General features: G+C 41.6%; 1 protein-coding gene across 1 annotated transcript; it reads right to left on the minus strand.

Annotated features, from left to right (window-relative positions):
- Positions 1–16,609: 16,609 nt before the first annotated feature.
- On the minus strand, positions 16,610–16,876 carry LOC127234686 (ATP synthase subunit f, mitochondrial-like). The gene has a single exon (XM_051201778.1). The coding sequence runs from the start codon at positions 16,874–16,876 to the stop codon at positions 16,610–16,612; it is 267 nt and encodes an 88-aa protein (XP_051057735.1).
- Between the last annotated feature and the right edge of the window lie 2,408 nt (positions 16,877–19,284).

Below are 19,284 nucleotides of genomic sequence, written 5' to 3' on the forward strand. Positions count from 1 at the left end.
TCTCTGTTGTATCTAGTCTTGGATTCCTTTGGGTCCAGGCTGAGAAGTGGTACAGCTAGATCTTACAGTATAATGTCTTTAGGGCCCTTCATATTGGTTTCTATGATGTCTGCACCAGTTTGCATTCCCACCAACACTATGAAAGGGTTCCTTTTTCCTCCTGATCCTCTCCAGCATCTGTTGTTTGTTTTCTCGATGACCACCATGCAGATTTAGTTGGAATGTTACCATAGCTCTGATTTGCATTTCCCTGGTGACTAAAGGTGCTGAGCACTTTTTTTTTCATGCATTTATTGGCCACTTGTACTTCCTTTGAGAAAAGTGTGTGGTTCATTCACCAATCAACTGAATCCCTGAGGATGCTCACACTCAATCAATACACGATGCTGTGGGTTTGGTATTTCCCAGATGCAGAAGCCAAGTCCAGATCAGTTGCCCTGCTGTTCACAGAGGCAGATTCCTGTGTCACATGGATAGAAGCAGAAGGTAGGTACTGCTTCAGAATATGACCCAGGACCACAGTTGTGAAAGCAAAAACTAAAGGGAGAGCCTGTCCCATGGCATGGCTTTGCAAAAGCCAAGTAGAACTATGATCAAAAGCTGCTTGGGATAGGAGCAAGCGTTGTGTGGGGCAAAATGGGGAATGACACCAGAGTCATCACCATGCTCAGTCATGGATGAGAAGCAGCCTGGGGATGCCTGGTCACGGCAGCTGGTGCGATCAGCCAAGCATGCTCTCAACAGTGGGTTCTTTTATGTAGATCTTAGCAAGGCACTTCCAGAGTCCCTCTATCATCACAGGAGACATATGTGAAAATGTCATGGAGACTCTGGATCAAATGCCGTCCTTTGCTATGACATCTCAAACATGTCAAGAGAATAATGAAAATTTTGTAAAATATATTAGCTGAGCCCCTGCTTTCTTAAATGGACTGTTCAGAACATAATTTAGCATTTGACAGCTTCGTTGCCTCTGCTGGTAGGATTAATTATGAGAACCAGGGCTTCCATAAGAATGCCTTCCAGGACTTAATGTGAGTCTAATAAAGCTGGTGGTAACATTTAGTCATCTTGTAGTTTTGTCACCACCAATCCCTACACTATCAGATGACCACCATTGATTTCTACCATTAACTATGCATGCCTCTACAAAACACAGTTTACTTTTAAAAAAATCATTATTGATTCAACAAGCAGAAAGAATGGCACGAATGAATGATTTCTGTACAACCACACAGCTACTTCCATAATGATTCACTGATACTCTACCCATGCCCCCTCCAACTAACAGATTAGAATAAATTCCTAGACATCATGCTAATTCATCTTCAAATATCCCAGCTTGTGTTTTCTTAAAACTAACATCATGACTAGAAAGGAACCATGCTGTGAAATATTATTTTAACTGGGCAAAGATGTGCTATATTTGTTTATGTTACAGAATATTGCTGTAACTGTGTAAAGTTGTGTTACTCTTCTCTATGCTGTGACAGGCATCTTCTACACACTCTGCTCTCTAATCTTACAAGACAATCTCTGCCGATATTATTATCCACACTTTGCCCATGTACATGTTCTAAAATTCTTATTCACTCTTAACTTGAACCATAACTGCCATGTCCCGATTTCTTATCTCCAAAACAAATAGTTAAGAAGAGTCAAGGTTTCCTCTATACCCGGAAATTGTAAGTTTTCATTCCTTCCTTTCTTTCTTCCTTCCCTTCTTTCTTCCTTCTTTCCCTTCTTCCTTCCTTCCATTATTCCTTCCTTCCTTCCATTATTCCTTCCTTTCTCCCATCCCTTCTTTCTTCCTTCCCTTCTTTCTTCCTTCCTTCTCTTCTTCCTTCCTTCCTTTCTTTCTTCTTTCCTTCCTTCCATTATTCCTTCCTGTCTTCCATTATTCCTTCCTTCCTTCTTTTCCTCCTTCCTTTGTTGAGACAGGGTCTATTAATAGCCTACAGCTCACCAAGTAGGCCCTGACTTGTCAGTGAATGCCAGAGTCCCATCTATGCCGTCTCCCCAGAACTGGGGTTCTCAGCATGCATTACCATCCTGGCTCTTTCACGTGGATTCCGGAAACAGAACTAGCAATGTCCATGCTTGCATGGCAACCACTTTTTCTTTTTAAAGTCAGTGAAACAGGATTGGACATCACTCGAAGCTGCATAATAGAACTTAAAAACTGCAGTCCCTACATTTGTGTGGGTTGATGGTCTTCTCAACTAAACAGTTTTTAAATATTTTAAAGAAAATAAGTCTCTAATAAATGTGCTCATTCATAAGCTGTATGTGGCTTCCACCTGAGGTTGAAAAGACTCTAGTGTAGGAATTCCAATTATGCTAGTATCACCACCAAACTTTATTATTCTTATAAAATACTTATTTTATAAAAGACTAAAAATTTAGAGATTAGTGAGATGGCTCAACAAATAAAAGCATGCCCCAAACAAGTTTGATATCCAGAACCCACATAAAAAAAACCTGGTGCAGAGGCACAAATCTGTAATCCCAGCAATCCCACAAGACAGGAGATGAGGACTAGAGAATCTCCCAGAGGTTCATAGACCAGCTCTGGAGAGTTGATTGAGAAACGTCTCCCATAGGCTCAGGTATCTGAATACTATGTTTCCAGATGGCTGTGCTGTTTGAGAAAGTGGTACAGCCTTGGGGGAGGAAGGGTGAATCTCCAGGCAGGCTTCGAGAATTCATAGGTTTGACTGACTTACAGTTTTTGCAATGGAAGCTGTGATCTCTCAGCTTCCTGCTACTATGACTTCTCTTCCATGATGGGCTATCTCTATGGAAACATAAATCAAAATAAACAGTTCCTTCTGTAAGTTACCTCATCATGGTGTTCTACCATCATGGCATTCTACCACAGCAACAGACAATAACTGAGAGCCAGCTGGCCAGGAATAGGTGGTCCAGCAGAAATGAGAGATGTCAGAGTTTAAGGCCAGAACCAACTCATAAAGCTTGTCCTCTGACCTCAACACATTGTCACAGTGTACGTACACACACACACACACACACACACACACACAAAACATATTAATAATCAGCATTTTAAAGACTAAAAGGTCATTGCTGAACACCATAATAGAACTGAGAAAGCCATTTTTACCACCCAAAAATTTCAGTAGTAAATTTACAAAAGACTGATTTTTATTTTACTCAGAAGCCTTATCACCAAAAGTTACTAAAACATTTTTATTAAGATTTTTAGCTTCTCTCTCAGGATTTGTGGATGTGCTCTCTCTTACACACACACACACACACACACACACACACACACACACACAAAACACACAACACACAACACACACTTCATTTTATGATTTGACACTTTTCTAGATTTTGCCCAAAGAAATCCTTCCTTATCATGCTTACATGATATCAAAATTTAAATGAATATACATTGTTAGCAAAACCAGCAAGAACGTGTTACCGAACTTTTCTAAAACTTCTACAACTAAACTCTATGTGTATAGCAAAAAGCAGAGATCTCTGCGGGCCAGCATCATCTAAAACAAATCTTGAACGATGAGGCTAGGGCCATGAGTGGGCAGCGAACCATGCAGAACTTGCTTGGAGAGGTTCCTGTTTGAAATGAGCATTGTCAGGCTGACAGAGCATTTGTCTCAGTAAATATTCTTCTTCATCCTGGAACCACTGGAGCATGAGAAGGCGAACACAGACAGCAATCCAAAAGTCTCTACTGAGTACTTGTAACACGTGGGCTGGAAAACTCTTGATCTACCTGGTCTTTGTGGGAAATGCGGCTAAAGAGAAGAGGCTAACATAAGGGAGAAGCCTCCCTCTACTTCCAACCACAACGGGCTGGTCTGCCGCTAATTGAACCTCTCACCCAAGACAATCTTTGGGAAATGGATTAAGTACAGGAAATGTATAGGGAAGATCTAGAAAGGTAGCTAGGGCTCAAGGACTCACACCGTTAGTGATGTAATGCTCAGAAGTGAAGTCAGGTACTGGGGCCATGTTCCACTCACTCATGTGGTAATCATAAGCTACACATGTAAAAGGGATGGTGTGGGTGCATGCGCACTGGGGACCCAGAATCTCCACACGCTAGACACACATTTTCCAGAGAGCTACACCTCAGGCCCCAAAGGATTTCTTTTTTTAATATCTGAAATAAAAGGGAAACATGTACCAATTTGTTTAATGAGGCCAGGCTAACTTTCTTATTAAAACTTGAAATGGATCTTGCAAGAAAAGTGAGTCAGGAAATAATAGTCATCAAGAACATAATCACAAAACTGATTTCAATATAATTTAACTTTTATTTTGAAAAAGATAATATGTTGCAACCAAATGGAATTTATCTCAGGATTCAAGGTTGACTCCATGTTGGGGGATGGGAAACTAATCAATATTTTTTTAAGTAAAATAAAAATATAATAAACAGAAAAACATTGAAAATTCACTGTAAAAGCTTTTGACAAGTAGAAATAGGTGAATTTTGCTTTGATTTGATGTTGAGATTCTACAAAATATCTGTATAAAAATTACATAATTATGAAATATTAAAACCATATTTGCAAGGGACCCACAACTGCTGCTTCTGTTCCTTATTATAATCTAGGTAAGAAAACTACCAGAGTAGAAGAATGAAAAGCACAAACCTGTGACTAGTCATACATAACATTCTATGTGACAAATCCCAAATAGAATCCACAGAAACACCCTTAAAATTAACTGAATCATGTGAGATTTCTCAATTAAGCCAATATGAAAAGTTTGCAGTTATTTATCAAAAAGAAATACAAATGAACTTGAACTTTTACATGTGTATGTGTGCATGGAGTATGTGTTTTTGCACAAATATGGGAACACATGTAGAGAACATGTGCATCCATGTGTGCTCACATGTGGATTCCACAGGTTGACTGTTTTCTCCCATCACTCAATACCTTAGATATTGAAGCAGGGCCTCCCTTGATCCTGGAGCTTGTTGGTCTGTAGTCTATCTAGCCTGCTCCAGAAATCCCCTGCCCCAACTTCCCAGTTACAGGTGGACTGCCACACCCACTTGTCACTTACATGGATGCTGAGAATGTGAACATTCATTTGTTCTCTGGCTCACCCAGCAAGGGATTTACCCACTGAGCCATCTCCCAGACCCCTAGAAATTAATTTTTGTAGTCATACTCACAAACACATAAAGAACATGTATCGAATATTCTTTAGTATTAGCCAAATTGAGTAAGTTCAGTTCTTCACAAAACACTGAATACATCATTGAGAGAAAAATGTTAGAAATGCAAGCACACAATATTCACATCTATGAATTTCCAAACAAAATTCTGTGAAGATATTTCTCTTGAAACCAACACAAGTACTTAGTAAAATCTGAATTAAAATCTTCATCTGAGTTCTTATATTGTGGGAGTTGAGATTCTGATAGTAAAATGTATAAGTGAGTGTAGAAGTCCACAAATACCCAAGACAATTTTGCAAATGAATAGAGCCAAGGACTTCACACAACTAGGTACTGAAACCTTTATTCTAAAAACACAGTAATTAAGATAATGTGGCATGGCTCAAGGATGGAAAAATGAGTCCAGCTCAGAAGAGAGTCCCGAAGCAGAGCTACAATGATAGGCACATGTGGATTTTAACAAAGGTGATGCTTCAAGGATAAGCAAGAAAGAATGGGCATTTCAATAAAAAGTGCCACATCCCTTTGGATTTCAGTGTTGGGGGGGGGAATGTGTGACCTTTCCTTGCACAATACACAAAGGGTGTTCAGAGATTTTGAAGATCCAAATAGCAAAGGTAAAAATAATAAAACTTTTATGATAAAACTTGGGAGAAAATATTTATGACTTCGGGGAAGCCATCACAAATGATTTGTATGCAGAGTAGTTCTATCTAAATGTGCACATAACTGCTAAAAAAAAAATGAACAACACAATAAAAATTCTTTTTACCTAAAAAAGATATGCAAATATTTAAAAAATTAATAGATGTTGAACCTCATCAGTCATCAAGAACAGACAAAGGGGCGAGAGAGGGCTCAGCAGTTAAGAGCACTAGCTTGCTCTTGCAGAGGACCTGAGTTGGGTTCCCAGCATACACATGGCAGCTCAAACTGCCTGTAACCCCTGATCTACACCATCCAATGCTCTCTTCTGGCACTTATAAACATGAGTCACACACGATACACATGCATGCATACAGGTAAACTCACATATAAAATAAAAAGAAACACACAAATATTAAAATAACACACAAAAATTAAAATAACACACAAAAATTAAAATGATAATGCATCACTGTGCCAAGAGACTATAAAGACAAGAAGAATAACCCTGATGATTACCATGCTGGAGAGCAACTAGAAACATCCCACACTGCTGGAAGGACTAGTGACTAATAAAAATACACTGGGAAACTCTTTGACAGTATCAGATAAACTAAAATCTTTGTGTGTATTATTGTCCCAAACAAATAAATAATATGGTAAGCCTTGAGAATTGTGTCCTCACTATAAAAGAAATGAGAAACATGAGGTTAGAGAGATGGTTAGTGGTTAAAAGCACTTGCTTCTCTTGCAAAGTACCTGGGTTTGGATCCTAGCACCTACATTCTATAAAATCAGTTCTAGGGGATCTGATGTCCTCTTCTGACCTTTATGAGCATCAGGTACACACATAGTACATATATACACAAGCAAGCAAAACACTCATATGCATACAGCAAAATAAATAGAAATGTGAAAGAAACAGGGAATGTAGGGTAATCCTGACTGGTTGTACTGAAATTAGAATTTAAAAAAAAAAAGTAGGAGTGGTAGTGTTAACTATCAACTTGACAGACTCTAGAATGACCTAGGAGAAGCACCTCTGACATACCTGTCAGGGAACAAATTGTGTTCAGAACTGTGCCTTGACTGCAGACACAATATGACCAGCTGCTTCAGGCTCCTGTCACCTTGATTTTGCTGCCATGATAGACTGGACCCTGGAACTGTGAACTAAAACAAACCCTTCCTCCCTTAAGATGCTATTGTCAGGGTTACTTTAACACAAGAACAGAAAAGAAACTAAGGCAGGGTGATGGGAAATGTCCTCCTGTTTCTCTTATTGGTTGATGAGTAAAACACTGATTGGCTAGTAGCCAGGCAGGAAGGATAGACTGGGCTACATGACAAGGAGAATGCTGGGGAGAGGAGTCAGAGAGAGGCCATGTCGCTGAAGGAGTAACATGCCAGGCTACAGGTAAGCCACAGCCTTGTAGCAATACACAGATTAATAGTTATGGGTTAACAATTAAAAGAGAGCTAGCCAATAAGAAGCCTGAGCCAAACAGTTTAATAATTAATATGTCTCTGTATGCTTATTTGGGTGGAGGGACCTGGCGAGACAGAAACTCAGACTACAGCAGTGTGCTTTCAGAACCTGCCATTATAAAGATGCAGAAGTCATGTATTGGCATAGATTAGATCCTAGGTCCTAGGTCCTAAGTCCCTATTCACCTCTGGACAGATATGAGGCTCCCTGGGAGAATGCCAGAGTACTTACTGCATAAAATAGGAATGTCTTATATTGCCAAAAATCACACCATACCTTAAAAAATGATAGAGACATGCTTGTAGGATGCAAAAGCTTAAAGTATCTTCTTTTGTTCAAATCTTGGATACTTTGAACATCAAATAGATTAAGAATGTAAGAGGTTGTGACCCATAGAGTTAAAGAATCATAAATTCTTTCTGAGAACAGATGGATAGAAGCTCTCTCTCTCTCTCCCCTCTCTCTCTCTCTCTCTCTCTCTCTCTCTCTCTCTCTGTGTGTGTGTGTGTGTGTGTGTGTGTGTGTGTGTGTGTGTGTGTCCAGTTTAAATCTATTGAAAACTTATTGAGACTTAAATTTAAGTTGAGATGAAAAGCAGGATGTTTACTGAGTTTTTTTTTCTTTTAGTATACACTTTTTAATTACAAAATAAAATAACCATGCAATGAGAAAAACCGGTATACAGGAGACCAAGACTAAATTCACAAAAACAGGCAAAGCCTCAACAAAAAGAACCACAATGTTTCAGACATGGTGGTGCACGCCTTTAATCCCAGCACTCCGGTAGGCAAATGCAGGTGGATATCTGTGAATTTGAGACCAGCCTGCTCTACAAAGGGAGTTCCAGAAAAGCCAGGGCTACACAGAGAAACTCTGTCTCAAAAAAAAAACAAAACAAAACAAACAAACAGAAGAACCATGTGCTACCTTGAAATTAATCCCAGTTGTGACTGTCAGGATGCTTAGGCAATATCCAAACCCAAAATGCATAATCTTAATCCATGTGTGATGAGACATCAAAGAAACACAAATTGAGGAATACTCTATAAAAATCTGTCCTGCTTCTTCTTTTGTTTTTAATGGAAAACAGAGGAAGGTTGAGAAGCAAGAGTTTCATTTGGGGCCTCTGAAAGGCATTGCTCCAGGCTGAGAGCCAACAAGACAATGCCATGTGTCCTTGATTCAGTGCTCCTGTAGGCATGGGACCCAGGCAGCAGGACATAGAACCCCTGCCTCTCCACCCCAGTTTGAACCCCAGTTTTGGCATCTGTGAGTGGAGAAACTCCATACAAGTCAGGAAATACTTAAGAAATCTCCTTTCTCCTTTGAAAATAAAGAGAACAGAATTAACTGGCTTATAGGATCTAAGATTTTTTTAATTCCCTAAAGTCAGTGTCTCAGGGTTTGCAAATTCAGAGTTCATAACTACTGGGGACAAAGAGAAGCTATGGTAAATAAAGTATGTCTGGGTTACAATACAAAATACATATCCAGGAGTGGGGATGTAGCTCAGTAGAGCACTTACCTAGCAAGCAAATAGCCACCAAAGAGAAAGAGAAGGAGGAAGGAATGGAGGGAGGGAGGGATTGAGGAAGGGAGGAAGGATGGAGGGATGGAGGGAGGGAGGAAGGGAGGAAGGGAGGAAAATGATTATAATAAAATACATGTCCAACTATTAGTACAAATACAAATGAATGAATATACAAGTACATAGAGAACAGGGAAGAAATTCCCTGTGCAGAAACTCAAAAAATCTGTCTAAATTTCTGCAAAGTGTAGTATTCAATGGAGAAAGAAGAATTAAAGACAAAGGACCAGCAGGACCTTTAGTCCCAGCACTCTGGGAGGCAGAGGCAAGTTGATCCCTGTGAGTTCAAGGTCAGCTAGTTCCAGGACAGTATCCAAAGCAATACTGAATAAAGGTGCCTGCCACCAAGCCTGATGCTCTGAGCTTCATCTCTGGGCCCCACATGGTAGATACTGGCTCCTGGAAGTTTTCCTGACCTACACACACACACACACACACACACACACACACACACACACACACACACACACACACACTAAATAAAGCACTTGCTGTTCAATCATGAGGACCTGAGTTCAGAACCCAGCACCCACATCAGACAGCTCACAGTTACTAATAACTCCAGGTCCAAGGGATCTCATGCCCTCTCCTAGTCTCCAAAGGCACCTGCACATACATAACATGTAGAGACACATAGACACACACACACACATGCACAGGCACACACACACAGAGACACGCACAGGCACATAATTAAATAAATCTTTGAAAGAAAAACAGATAGGACAAACAAACAGCACTAGAGAAACAGCACCTGGTGTTGGTGTGAGAGTGTGTGTGGGTGTGGGTGTGTGCTCCTACATGCATATGTTTACACATATGCACACAAAAATACACATTGCGTTGAATCTGAAACTGAGGGGTCTACATTGAATAAAATATGGACCTTAACCACAGTAAGCCAATGTTAGCTCACTAATTATAACAAATGTTTCATTTTAATGCAATAGAAGAAACAAAAGGTGGGATAGATACTGGCTTCTTGATTTTGTTTATCCACAAAGAAACACTCAAGTTAAACAAGCAACAGCAAAGTAACCCCACCACTGTCTTCCTGGGAGAGTTTTGTCTTATCCATACACATGCATTTGAGATAGGGTCTCACATAGCCCAGGCTGGCCCTGTCCTCCTGCCTTGCCTTTTTCACCTTCCAAGCACTGGGATCACAGGCTCACACCACCACACAGGATTCTGCTGTTTTCCAGGCATCACATCTGTGTTCTAAAGAAAGAAAAAAGGGAAGGGAAGGGAAGGGAAGGGAAGGGAAGGGAAGGGAAGGGAAGGGAAGGGAAGGGAAGGGAAGGGAAGGGAAGGAAAGGGAAGGGAAGGGAAAGGAAGGGAAAGGAAGGGAAAGGAAGGGAAAGGAAGGGAAAGGAAGGGAAAGGAAGGGAAAAGGGAATACAGAAAAGTCCCATTCCTTTTTTTAAAAGCATTTTGCTCTTAAATATGTGTCGCACAGACTGGAGTAACTGCAAAGAAATTAGGGGAATGAATTGTGTGCTGACGTTAAGAGCAATTTTCATAGGACACAAAAAAATGAAAGACTGGAGACCTGTTAGAGACCAGGCAGCAGGGCTGGGCATGTGGCTCAGTTGACAGAGTGCCTGCCTGTTCAGCATATACAAAGGCTGGGTTCTATCCCCAGCATTGCAGCCTCCAGACTGGAGGCTGAGTCTCACTGACTAGCCTGAAGTGGGAACTCTGCTTATGATGTCACTGTGTGAATTCTACCAGATTCCTAACACTAAAGTGAACGTATTCAAAACCCAACTCCCTGGGTTAGCTCCACATCTGGCTCCTCTGTATCCTAGCCCTGAATAGTACAGTCCTGGTACTCTGCTCCATATACCACCAACAGCCTGCCTCCACCCCCCTTATCCTGATGGCCCACTGCTCCGGGTGAGCATTGGGCCAGAGTCCATGGAACTCCCTGGGTCTGCTTTGAGTACACCAGACCCGCCTATCCACGCAGGACCACCTTGAGGCCGCATTTGCCTCATCTTTGGATGCCATCCCCTGCCCTCTGCTGGAGGAGAGACCTCCAAGAGAGCTTGAATCATCCAGCAATGCAGACATCAAACTCCTGACCCACCTACACCCACCAGAAGAGCAGGGTAGAGAGAGACTCCTACATAGATACATTAAAAAAGAGAAAGCATGGAGTGAGTTGTGTATGGAAACAGGGGTGGATCTCGGGGAAGCTGAAAGAGGAGGGTGAATATAATCAAAAGTTATATGAAATTCTCAGAAGCTTAATAAAAAAAAACCTGAGGGCTGGAGGGCTGTCTCAGTCTGTAAAGTGCGTGTCATGCAAGCATGAAGCCATCAGTTCAGTCTCCTAGAACCCACTCAAGAGCCAGGTACAGTGGTCCTCACTTATAATCCCAGTGCAAGAGAGGCAAAAACAGGGACATCCTGGAGGACGGCTGGCCAGTAAGTCTAGCTAAATTGGTAAGCTTGAGGTTCAGTGAGAGACAGTGTGTTAAGAGATAAAGTAGAGAGTGATTATAGTGGACACTCAACATTGACCCCTGGCATCCACGTACATGTATACACACACACACACACACACACACACACACACACACACACACTGCATATAGATTCACAAAGCATGTGTTTAAAAAGGGATGTATTTACAACTAGAACCTGCAAAGAACTATTACAGCTCAACAACACAAAGACAATTAAGGCTTCTTCAAAACTGAAAACATTTTCTCAGTGAGAAGAACTCTGTTGAGAGATGAAAAAAGAGCCTACAGAAAACTAAAAAATATTTGCAAATACCGCTTCCAGATTATATAAACAACTCTCAAGCCTCAACAATAAGAAGACAAGCAACATGATTTTTTTAAGTGGGCCAAAACACTGCCATAATATTTCAATAAAGAAAATGTACAAGCTCACCAAAATATATGCTGACCATTTTTACCATTCATTTAAGAGAATGCAAATTCTATGATTTTGCACAGGATACTATGAGGCACTCACCAAAATGGCAAACGCCTTTAAATCTTTATCCTCTCATGATCTGGCAATGAGATGCAACTGACCTGAAATATAGTACACTACTGGTAAGTATGTGAGTGGTGAAGCCACATCGGAAAACATCTGGGCAAATTTTTCAAAAGCCTGAACTACGTTATCATATTCCATGCTTTTCTGTTCTGAGGGATTTACCTTAGAGAAATGAAAGACGGTTCAGAGAGTAAAGTGCTTGCCTCACTACACATGTAAAAAAGTCAGGTGTGCCCCCTTCACCAGCTGCAAGGCTCAGGAAACCGGGCCCTGTATCTCACCTGAGCAGCACAGCAGAGCTCATCCTATTGACAGGGGTACAGGTGAACTGTCCCGAGCTGAGAGATCTGACCCCCCCCCCCCCCCGGTCATATGGTGGGGGCAGGGAGAGGGCATCTTCTCCAGCCCAGCGCCATCTATCCACACCACTGATGGTTGGGAGAGATGGTCCTGAGGTCATAAAAGCTGGAGGACTATCCCTGCCCTGACCAGCTGCAACATTTGGGGAGTGGCCCCTGCACCTCCTCTGGGCAATACAATAGAGCTGGCCCTGATGGTCCAAGTGTGGGAGAGCCTACCCTGAGGGCGGGAAAGCAGGAGATCTGGCCACACACCTTGCTCATTGCTGCAAGTGGTGGGGGCGGGGAGGGGGGGAGACAATGCTATAGAGCTCACCCTGGTGGTGAGAGGGGGGAAGAGCTGTGGCTGAGCAACCCTGCATACCCAAGACCAGAACCAGGGTTGTGAGTTGGCCCACCCAAACATCCACTCTATCTATGATCTATTTGCTGGAGCACATGAAGGGACTTGACCCTCAGACCCAAAGCTGTAGGATCTCTACACCACAGAGCAACAACAGGATATCCAAGAGGAGTCCCAGTGAGTGCTCAGCAAAAATCAGAAGCCCCAACCCAGACTAATGACATATATGTGTGGACTAAATGGTCTACAGTGTGACTCACTGTGTCACACTACAGCTTCCATGATGAGACTTTTTTTCTTTCTTTTTTTCTTTTTTCTCTTAAATTGTATTCTATTGGGGGATTGCAAGGACAGAGGGTGAATACAAAGGGACGGGGAAATGAATGGGATGGAAATGCATGATGTGAACGACACAAAGAATAAATGAGAAGTTAAAAGAAAAGCCAGATGTGGTGACACACATTTGCTATACCAGCCCTAAGAGGCAAAGACCAGAAGACTCCATAGCCCACTGGTGAGCCATCCCCAGCCCTAGAGAGGCAGAGGCAGGAGGACTCTAACCCACTGGTGAGCCATCCTAGCCTATTTGGTGAACTTCAGGCCAATTAGAGACTCAGTCTAAAAAACAAGGTGGATGGCTATTGAAGAATGACACCTAAGCCGACATCACATACACGCACACGCGTGCACATGCGAATGCAACTTGATATTCAGAGAAGCTTTATTTGTCATTGTCCCAAATGCCCATCAGCAGCACGTCCTAGATAAACAATCTCTGAAGCCAGCACTCCCTGATGGGTGGTAGTGCCTAAAAGTGTGGCCTCTACTCTTAGTAGTGGCTGGGGTCTGGAATGCACCCCAGTTTCCTGAGTAGCTGGATCCTGGCAGCCTCTTAGTGCTGAGTTTGGGCCCCAGGCAGCTGGACAGCAGCAAGAGAGCCAAATCTCTGGGTGGACTTTTCCCAGAAGCCTGGCTAATTGGCAGCATCTGGACAATGTTCCTCATTAACATCTGTCTGTTGATGGAGTCGTAACATCACTGCATGGTGATATCGGAACTTTGTTCTGAATTAAGTATTGGAAAAGCAGCCAGCTGCTAGGCAGATAGCTCAGTTTGTGAAGTGTTTGCTTTGCAGCATGAACGCCTGAGCTTAATCCCTAGGAACCTTGTTCCTCTGGGGATACAGAAACAGGTTCCTGGGGCTCACTGGACAGTCCACCTCACAAGTTCCAAACTAGTTAGAGACCCTGTCAAAAAATAATGAGGGTGTTAAAGAATGACATCAACATTTATCTCTGCCCATCATTTCCCAAATAACCGACACAAGACTCAATATTAATTATAAATGCTTGGTTGATAGCTCAGGCTTATTACTAACTAGGTCTTACAACTTAACCCATTTCAATTAATCTACACATTGCCATGTGGCTCGTGGCTTTACCTGTCCTCCAGCATGTCTTGCTCCCTCTTTATTTCCTGTTGACTCCAAAGACTCCTCCCTTCTTCTTCCCAGTGTCCATAGTCTGGTTTTCCTGCCTAATCTTATCCTGTAAAACTATTGGCCAGTCAGCTTCCTTATTAAACCAATCACAGTGTAATTTACACAGTGTACGGAAGGATTATTCTATAGCATCTGGCCTCTGCGCACACACATGTGCACACACACACATATGTGCACATGCCTACACACAAAAGACAATTAAATGGAAGGAAGAAAGGAAAGAAGGAAAAAGTAAAAGCAACCTGGATTTTAGTATCCCAATGGATTCAGAGAGAGCTGGTGCTTGATGGAAGAAAAGGCCAATGCAATGCCCTCGTGGCATCTCACCACTACTCAGACCCCAAAATAAGACCCCATCTCTGGGCACTAAGAGTACCAACTGGATCATATGGTGAAGGCTAAAGCTACCCCTGTCATCGGGAATTCTCTTATCACAAATCAGACCTAGGAAAGTATCCTACATTTTGTAAAGTAGTCGAGAGCTGGCTCACCCCTCACAAAGGGCTCGCCACTGAGGAGGGTGAGTGCCTCAGAGTGGCAATAATACTCCAGAAACTGAAGTGCGGAGTAAAGAGGCAACACAAGAAGAAAAACAGCTGGTACCAGCCCAGTCTACCCCAAGCAGATCCTTCCCCCTCTGCAGCAAACAACTAGACTACTAATTTACCCCCAGTTCCTCCACAGCCTCACTTGGCCCAAGCTCTAACCCATGGGCCCTGGATGAAGAAATAGCAACAGAAACTTGCCAGGTAAATGGAGACTCTGTGGACCAGGACCCCTCCAGAACCTGATTCTTGGGGTTGTAACATCTATTCCTATGAAAGGAGCCCAGATGGCCTTTCCCATGAAGCTAGAACATCCCCAAATCACCTGAGAGACTACAGAATCAGTGATTTCCATAGACCATCATCTCCAACCATGTGACTCACTGTGCTCATGGAAAGGGGCTTCCAGCGACACTCCTTTTTCCTTGGCTCTGACATAACAATGGTATGTAGTGTGTGCGGTGGCTGGGGGGGGGCGTTATGTGGATGAAATCCATGGTCTAACATATGCTAGGCAAATGTTATACCACTGAACTATACATTCCAACTTCTCTACAACATTTTATTTTAAATTTTAAAAAAGCTTGTAAACTGAGGTTTAATTGGAGATATAATTGATTTTTGAACAACTTTAATTACTGCAAAGCTTGTTCTTGTGAAAGAGTCCATTTTGTACTGCTTTTAAATTAGACTTGACAATAATGACAACAGTGAAGTCTGGGGGAACCTCTTGATCTGTTTTTTTATCAGTTACTCTAGACAAAAACTTTGATCATTGTTTGTTAGGCGTGTATGCTACACCAAAACTCTGGGCTTCTTGACTCTTTGACATGATCAATTTGAGCAGTGAAAAATCACATACAGGCTGTTTAAAAAAAATGACTTCAGGAAATTTGCAGACAAATGATAGAACTAGAAAAATTCATCCTGAGGGAGGTAACCCAGATCCAGAAGGACAAACACTATCAATGCCTAACCCAATTGTCATCAGAGAGGCTTCATCCAGCAACTAATGGAGACAGATGCAAAGACCAACAGCCAAACATCAGGCTAAGCTTGGGGAATCCTGATGAAGAGAGGGGGGAAGGGTTGTGGGAGATAGAGAGGTCAAAGACATCACAAGAAAACCCACAGAATCAACTAACCTGGGCTTTATAGACACTCACAGAACCTGAACTGACAACCAGGGAGCCTGCATAGGACTGACTTAGGCTCTCTGCATATGTGGGACAGTTGTGTAGCTTGGACCCGTTGGGTTGAGACAGGCTCTCATGGAATCCAGACTTGCCTTAGACAAACAAAATTAAATGGAAGGAAGAAAGGAAAGAAGGAAAAAGCAAAAGCAACCTGGACTTTAGTATCCCAGTAGTTCCAAAGACAGCAGGTGCCTGATGGAAGAAGGGGCACCTCATGGTATCTGGAACATGAGTTACAGATAGTGAACCGCTGTGTGTGCTAGGAATCAAACTGAGTTCCTCTGGAAAAGCGATATGTACTCCTAAATGCTGACACATCTCTCCAACCCCTTCATATTTTTTCTATTTCTCATTACATTCATTCATTCATTCTGTGTGTGTGTGAGTTTGCAAACGCCATGGTGCACATGTGGTGGTCAAAGGACAAGTTGCAGGAGTCAGTTCTCTCCTTCCACCATGTGGACCTGAGGATCAGGCTCAGGTAAAGTTGGTTTCCAGCAACTTTACCTACTATGCCACCTTACCACCACAGGCTTCATAGTTTTTTTGGTTTTTTGTTTGTTTGTTTGTTTGTTTGTTTGTTTTTGTTTGTTTGTTTCTTTAACCAGTCAGTCAGTCACCTTTTATTGGATACTAGTTCTTAGTCAGGATTTGAAGGTTCAGCCACAGTTAAATTCTTCATGGATGGGAGTGGGACAGGTGGTTATGCTCAGGTGTGCAGTGCCATCCATAGTGACCCTTCTTCAATGGTACTTACGTCGCTGCTCATGTTTGAGCTCCTTGTAAGAAATGCAATAGCTGAAAACCACGTAGGCTGCCAGCACCATGTTAATCCCCGAAATGCTGCCTTTCCGCACATTGATGTATTTGTTGTAATATCGATCGTAACCTCTCTGGAAGACTCCCACAATGCCACTGGGGGTGAAATTCCACATCAAGATCCAGCTTGGCAACTCTCCAAGTTTAACCTCTATGAGCTTCTTCTCCTTCAGTGGCACAATTGACACCATCTTGCAATCCCGGTCCAGGCTTCATAGTTTTATGCAACACATCTTCCCAGAGAAGAAATAAAGAAATTGCCCTTTATTTTTCTTCCTTATACTGGTACCCACTGCTTTGAATACTGATTCAAACACTAGCTGTCTTTATCTGGAATCACATTTTTTTGTCTATATAAAATACTGACCTTCTCATAAAGACTCCTGGGAAGCTAGAATTGTTAGGGGGAAAGTCATGGACTTGTGTCTCCCATTATATCTAATATACTGAAATAACAATCTCTACTTCTTTCCTAAATATGAGGTAAGGGGAAGACTACAGTTAATCTACAGAAAGCTTTAATACATGCAACACATGTGTGAACCTCAGAATAGTTATCCTAAGTTGGAAAATCATGAATGAAGGGCAACATGTGACAGGAATCTGCTTTTGTGACAAATGAGGGTAAATTCATAGAAACTAAAAAATTAGTAGTGGGAGTAGCTGGAGGAAGGGGTCAAGATTTCAGTCTGTGAGAGAGACTAAAAGATATTGAGTTCTCTTTGGGATACTGAGAATGTTTTAGAACTAGGGAAGTCCTTTGGCTAAGCAACACTGTGACACTACATAAATAAATGATGCTGACTTATATACTTAGAAGTGGTTCAAATGACAAATGTTCTGATATATGGGTCTTACCCCATTTCTAAAAGAATGTGTGTTTTGCACAAATAGGCTGGACCAAAGAAAAAAGACCCCTCGACATATAATAATCAAAACATTTAGCATACAGAATAAAGAAAGAATATTAAGAGCAGCGAAGGAAAAAGGACAGGTAACATATAAAGGCAGACCTATCAAAATTATACCTGACTTCTCCATGGAAACCCTCAAGGCCAGAAGGTCCTGGATAGATGTTCTACAAGTATTAAGAGACCACGGATGCCAGCCCAGGATACTATACCAGCAAAACTCTCAATCACTATAGATGGAGAAAACAAGATATTTAATGACAAAACCAGACTTTCCCAATACATATCTACAAATCCAGCCCTACAGAAAGTATTGGAAGGAAAACTCTAACCCAAGGAAGGTAACTATGCCCACAAAAATGTAGGCAACAGATAATCCAACTACACCAGAAACCAAGGGTAAAGCAGAACAAATATATTCACAATACCACTGCCAACAGCAAACCTAAAACAAACAAGCATCAACAATCAATGGTCCTTACTCACCCTCAACATTAATGGTCTTAACTCACCTATAAAAACACACAGGCTAACAGAAAATGAAAAGATGTGGATTCCTTCCAGACTAATGTGGTTTGATCAAACCAGACCACCTGAAACAGAGTACCAGGTGATCCTACATTCAAAACAGCTGGACAAAGCATCCTTACAGACTACAGTCAGGATTTCTAAATCTTCTTCCAATCCCCCATGACAGCGCCCCTTACCAGCAGGAAAGGTTTGGAAAGAACAACGCCCAAATTCCCAAATATTGTCTATAAATGTTTGTTTTCATTTAAATGGACTTTGTTACATAAAATAAATTTAAAAAAAAAAAAAAAAAAAAGACACAGGCTAACAGAATGGATATGAAGACACAATCCATCCTTCTGTTGCATGTAAGAAACACATCTAAGCTTCAAAGATAGACATTACCTCAGGGTAAAGGATTGGGAAAAGACTTTCCAATCAAATGGTACCAAGAAGCAAGCAGGCATGGCTATCCTAATATCTAACAAGTTAGACTTCAAACCAAAATTAATCAAAAGAGATGAAGATGGTCATTTCGTATTTATCGCAGGAGAAATCCATCAACATAAAGTCTCAGTTCTGAACATCTATGCCCAATACAAAGTCACCCACATTTGTAAAAGAAACACTACTAAAACTCAAAGCTCATATGAAACCTCACACACTTATAGTGGGAGACTTCAATACACCACTCTCAACACTAGACAGGACCACAAATCAGAAACTCAACAAAGAAACAAAAGAACTAACAAAAGTTATGTCTCAACTGGGGTTAACAGACATCTATAGAACATTCCATCCAAAGACAAAAGAATATACCTTCTTCTCTGCTCCACATGGAACCTTCTCTAAAATCGACCTCATATGAGGTGACATAACAAACCTCAACAGATACAAGAGAATATGAATAGTCCCCTGTACCTTATCAGACCACCAAGCTTTAAAATTGGAATTCAACAACAACACAAATAGCAGAAACCCTGCAAACTCATGGAAACTGAACAATGTGCAATTGCACCACTCCTGAGTCAGAGAAGAAATAAAGAAAGAAATTAAGGACTTTCTAATATTCAAAGAGAATGAGGACATAACATACCCAAACTTATGGGACACCTTGAAAGCAGTGCTACAAGGGAAGTTCATTGCACTAAGTGCCCATATGAAGAAAACAGAGGATA

Source organism: Phodopus roborovskii, unplaced genomic scaffold (assembly GCF_943737965.1).
Source record: "Phodopus roborovskii unplaced genomic scaffold, PHOROB, whole genome shotgun sequence".
Taxonomy (NCBI): domain Eukaryota; kingdom Metazoa; phylum Chordata; class Mammalia; order Rodentia; family Cricetidae; genus Phodopus; species Phodopus roborovskii.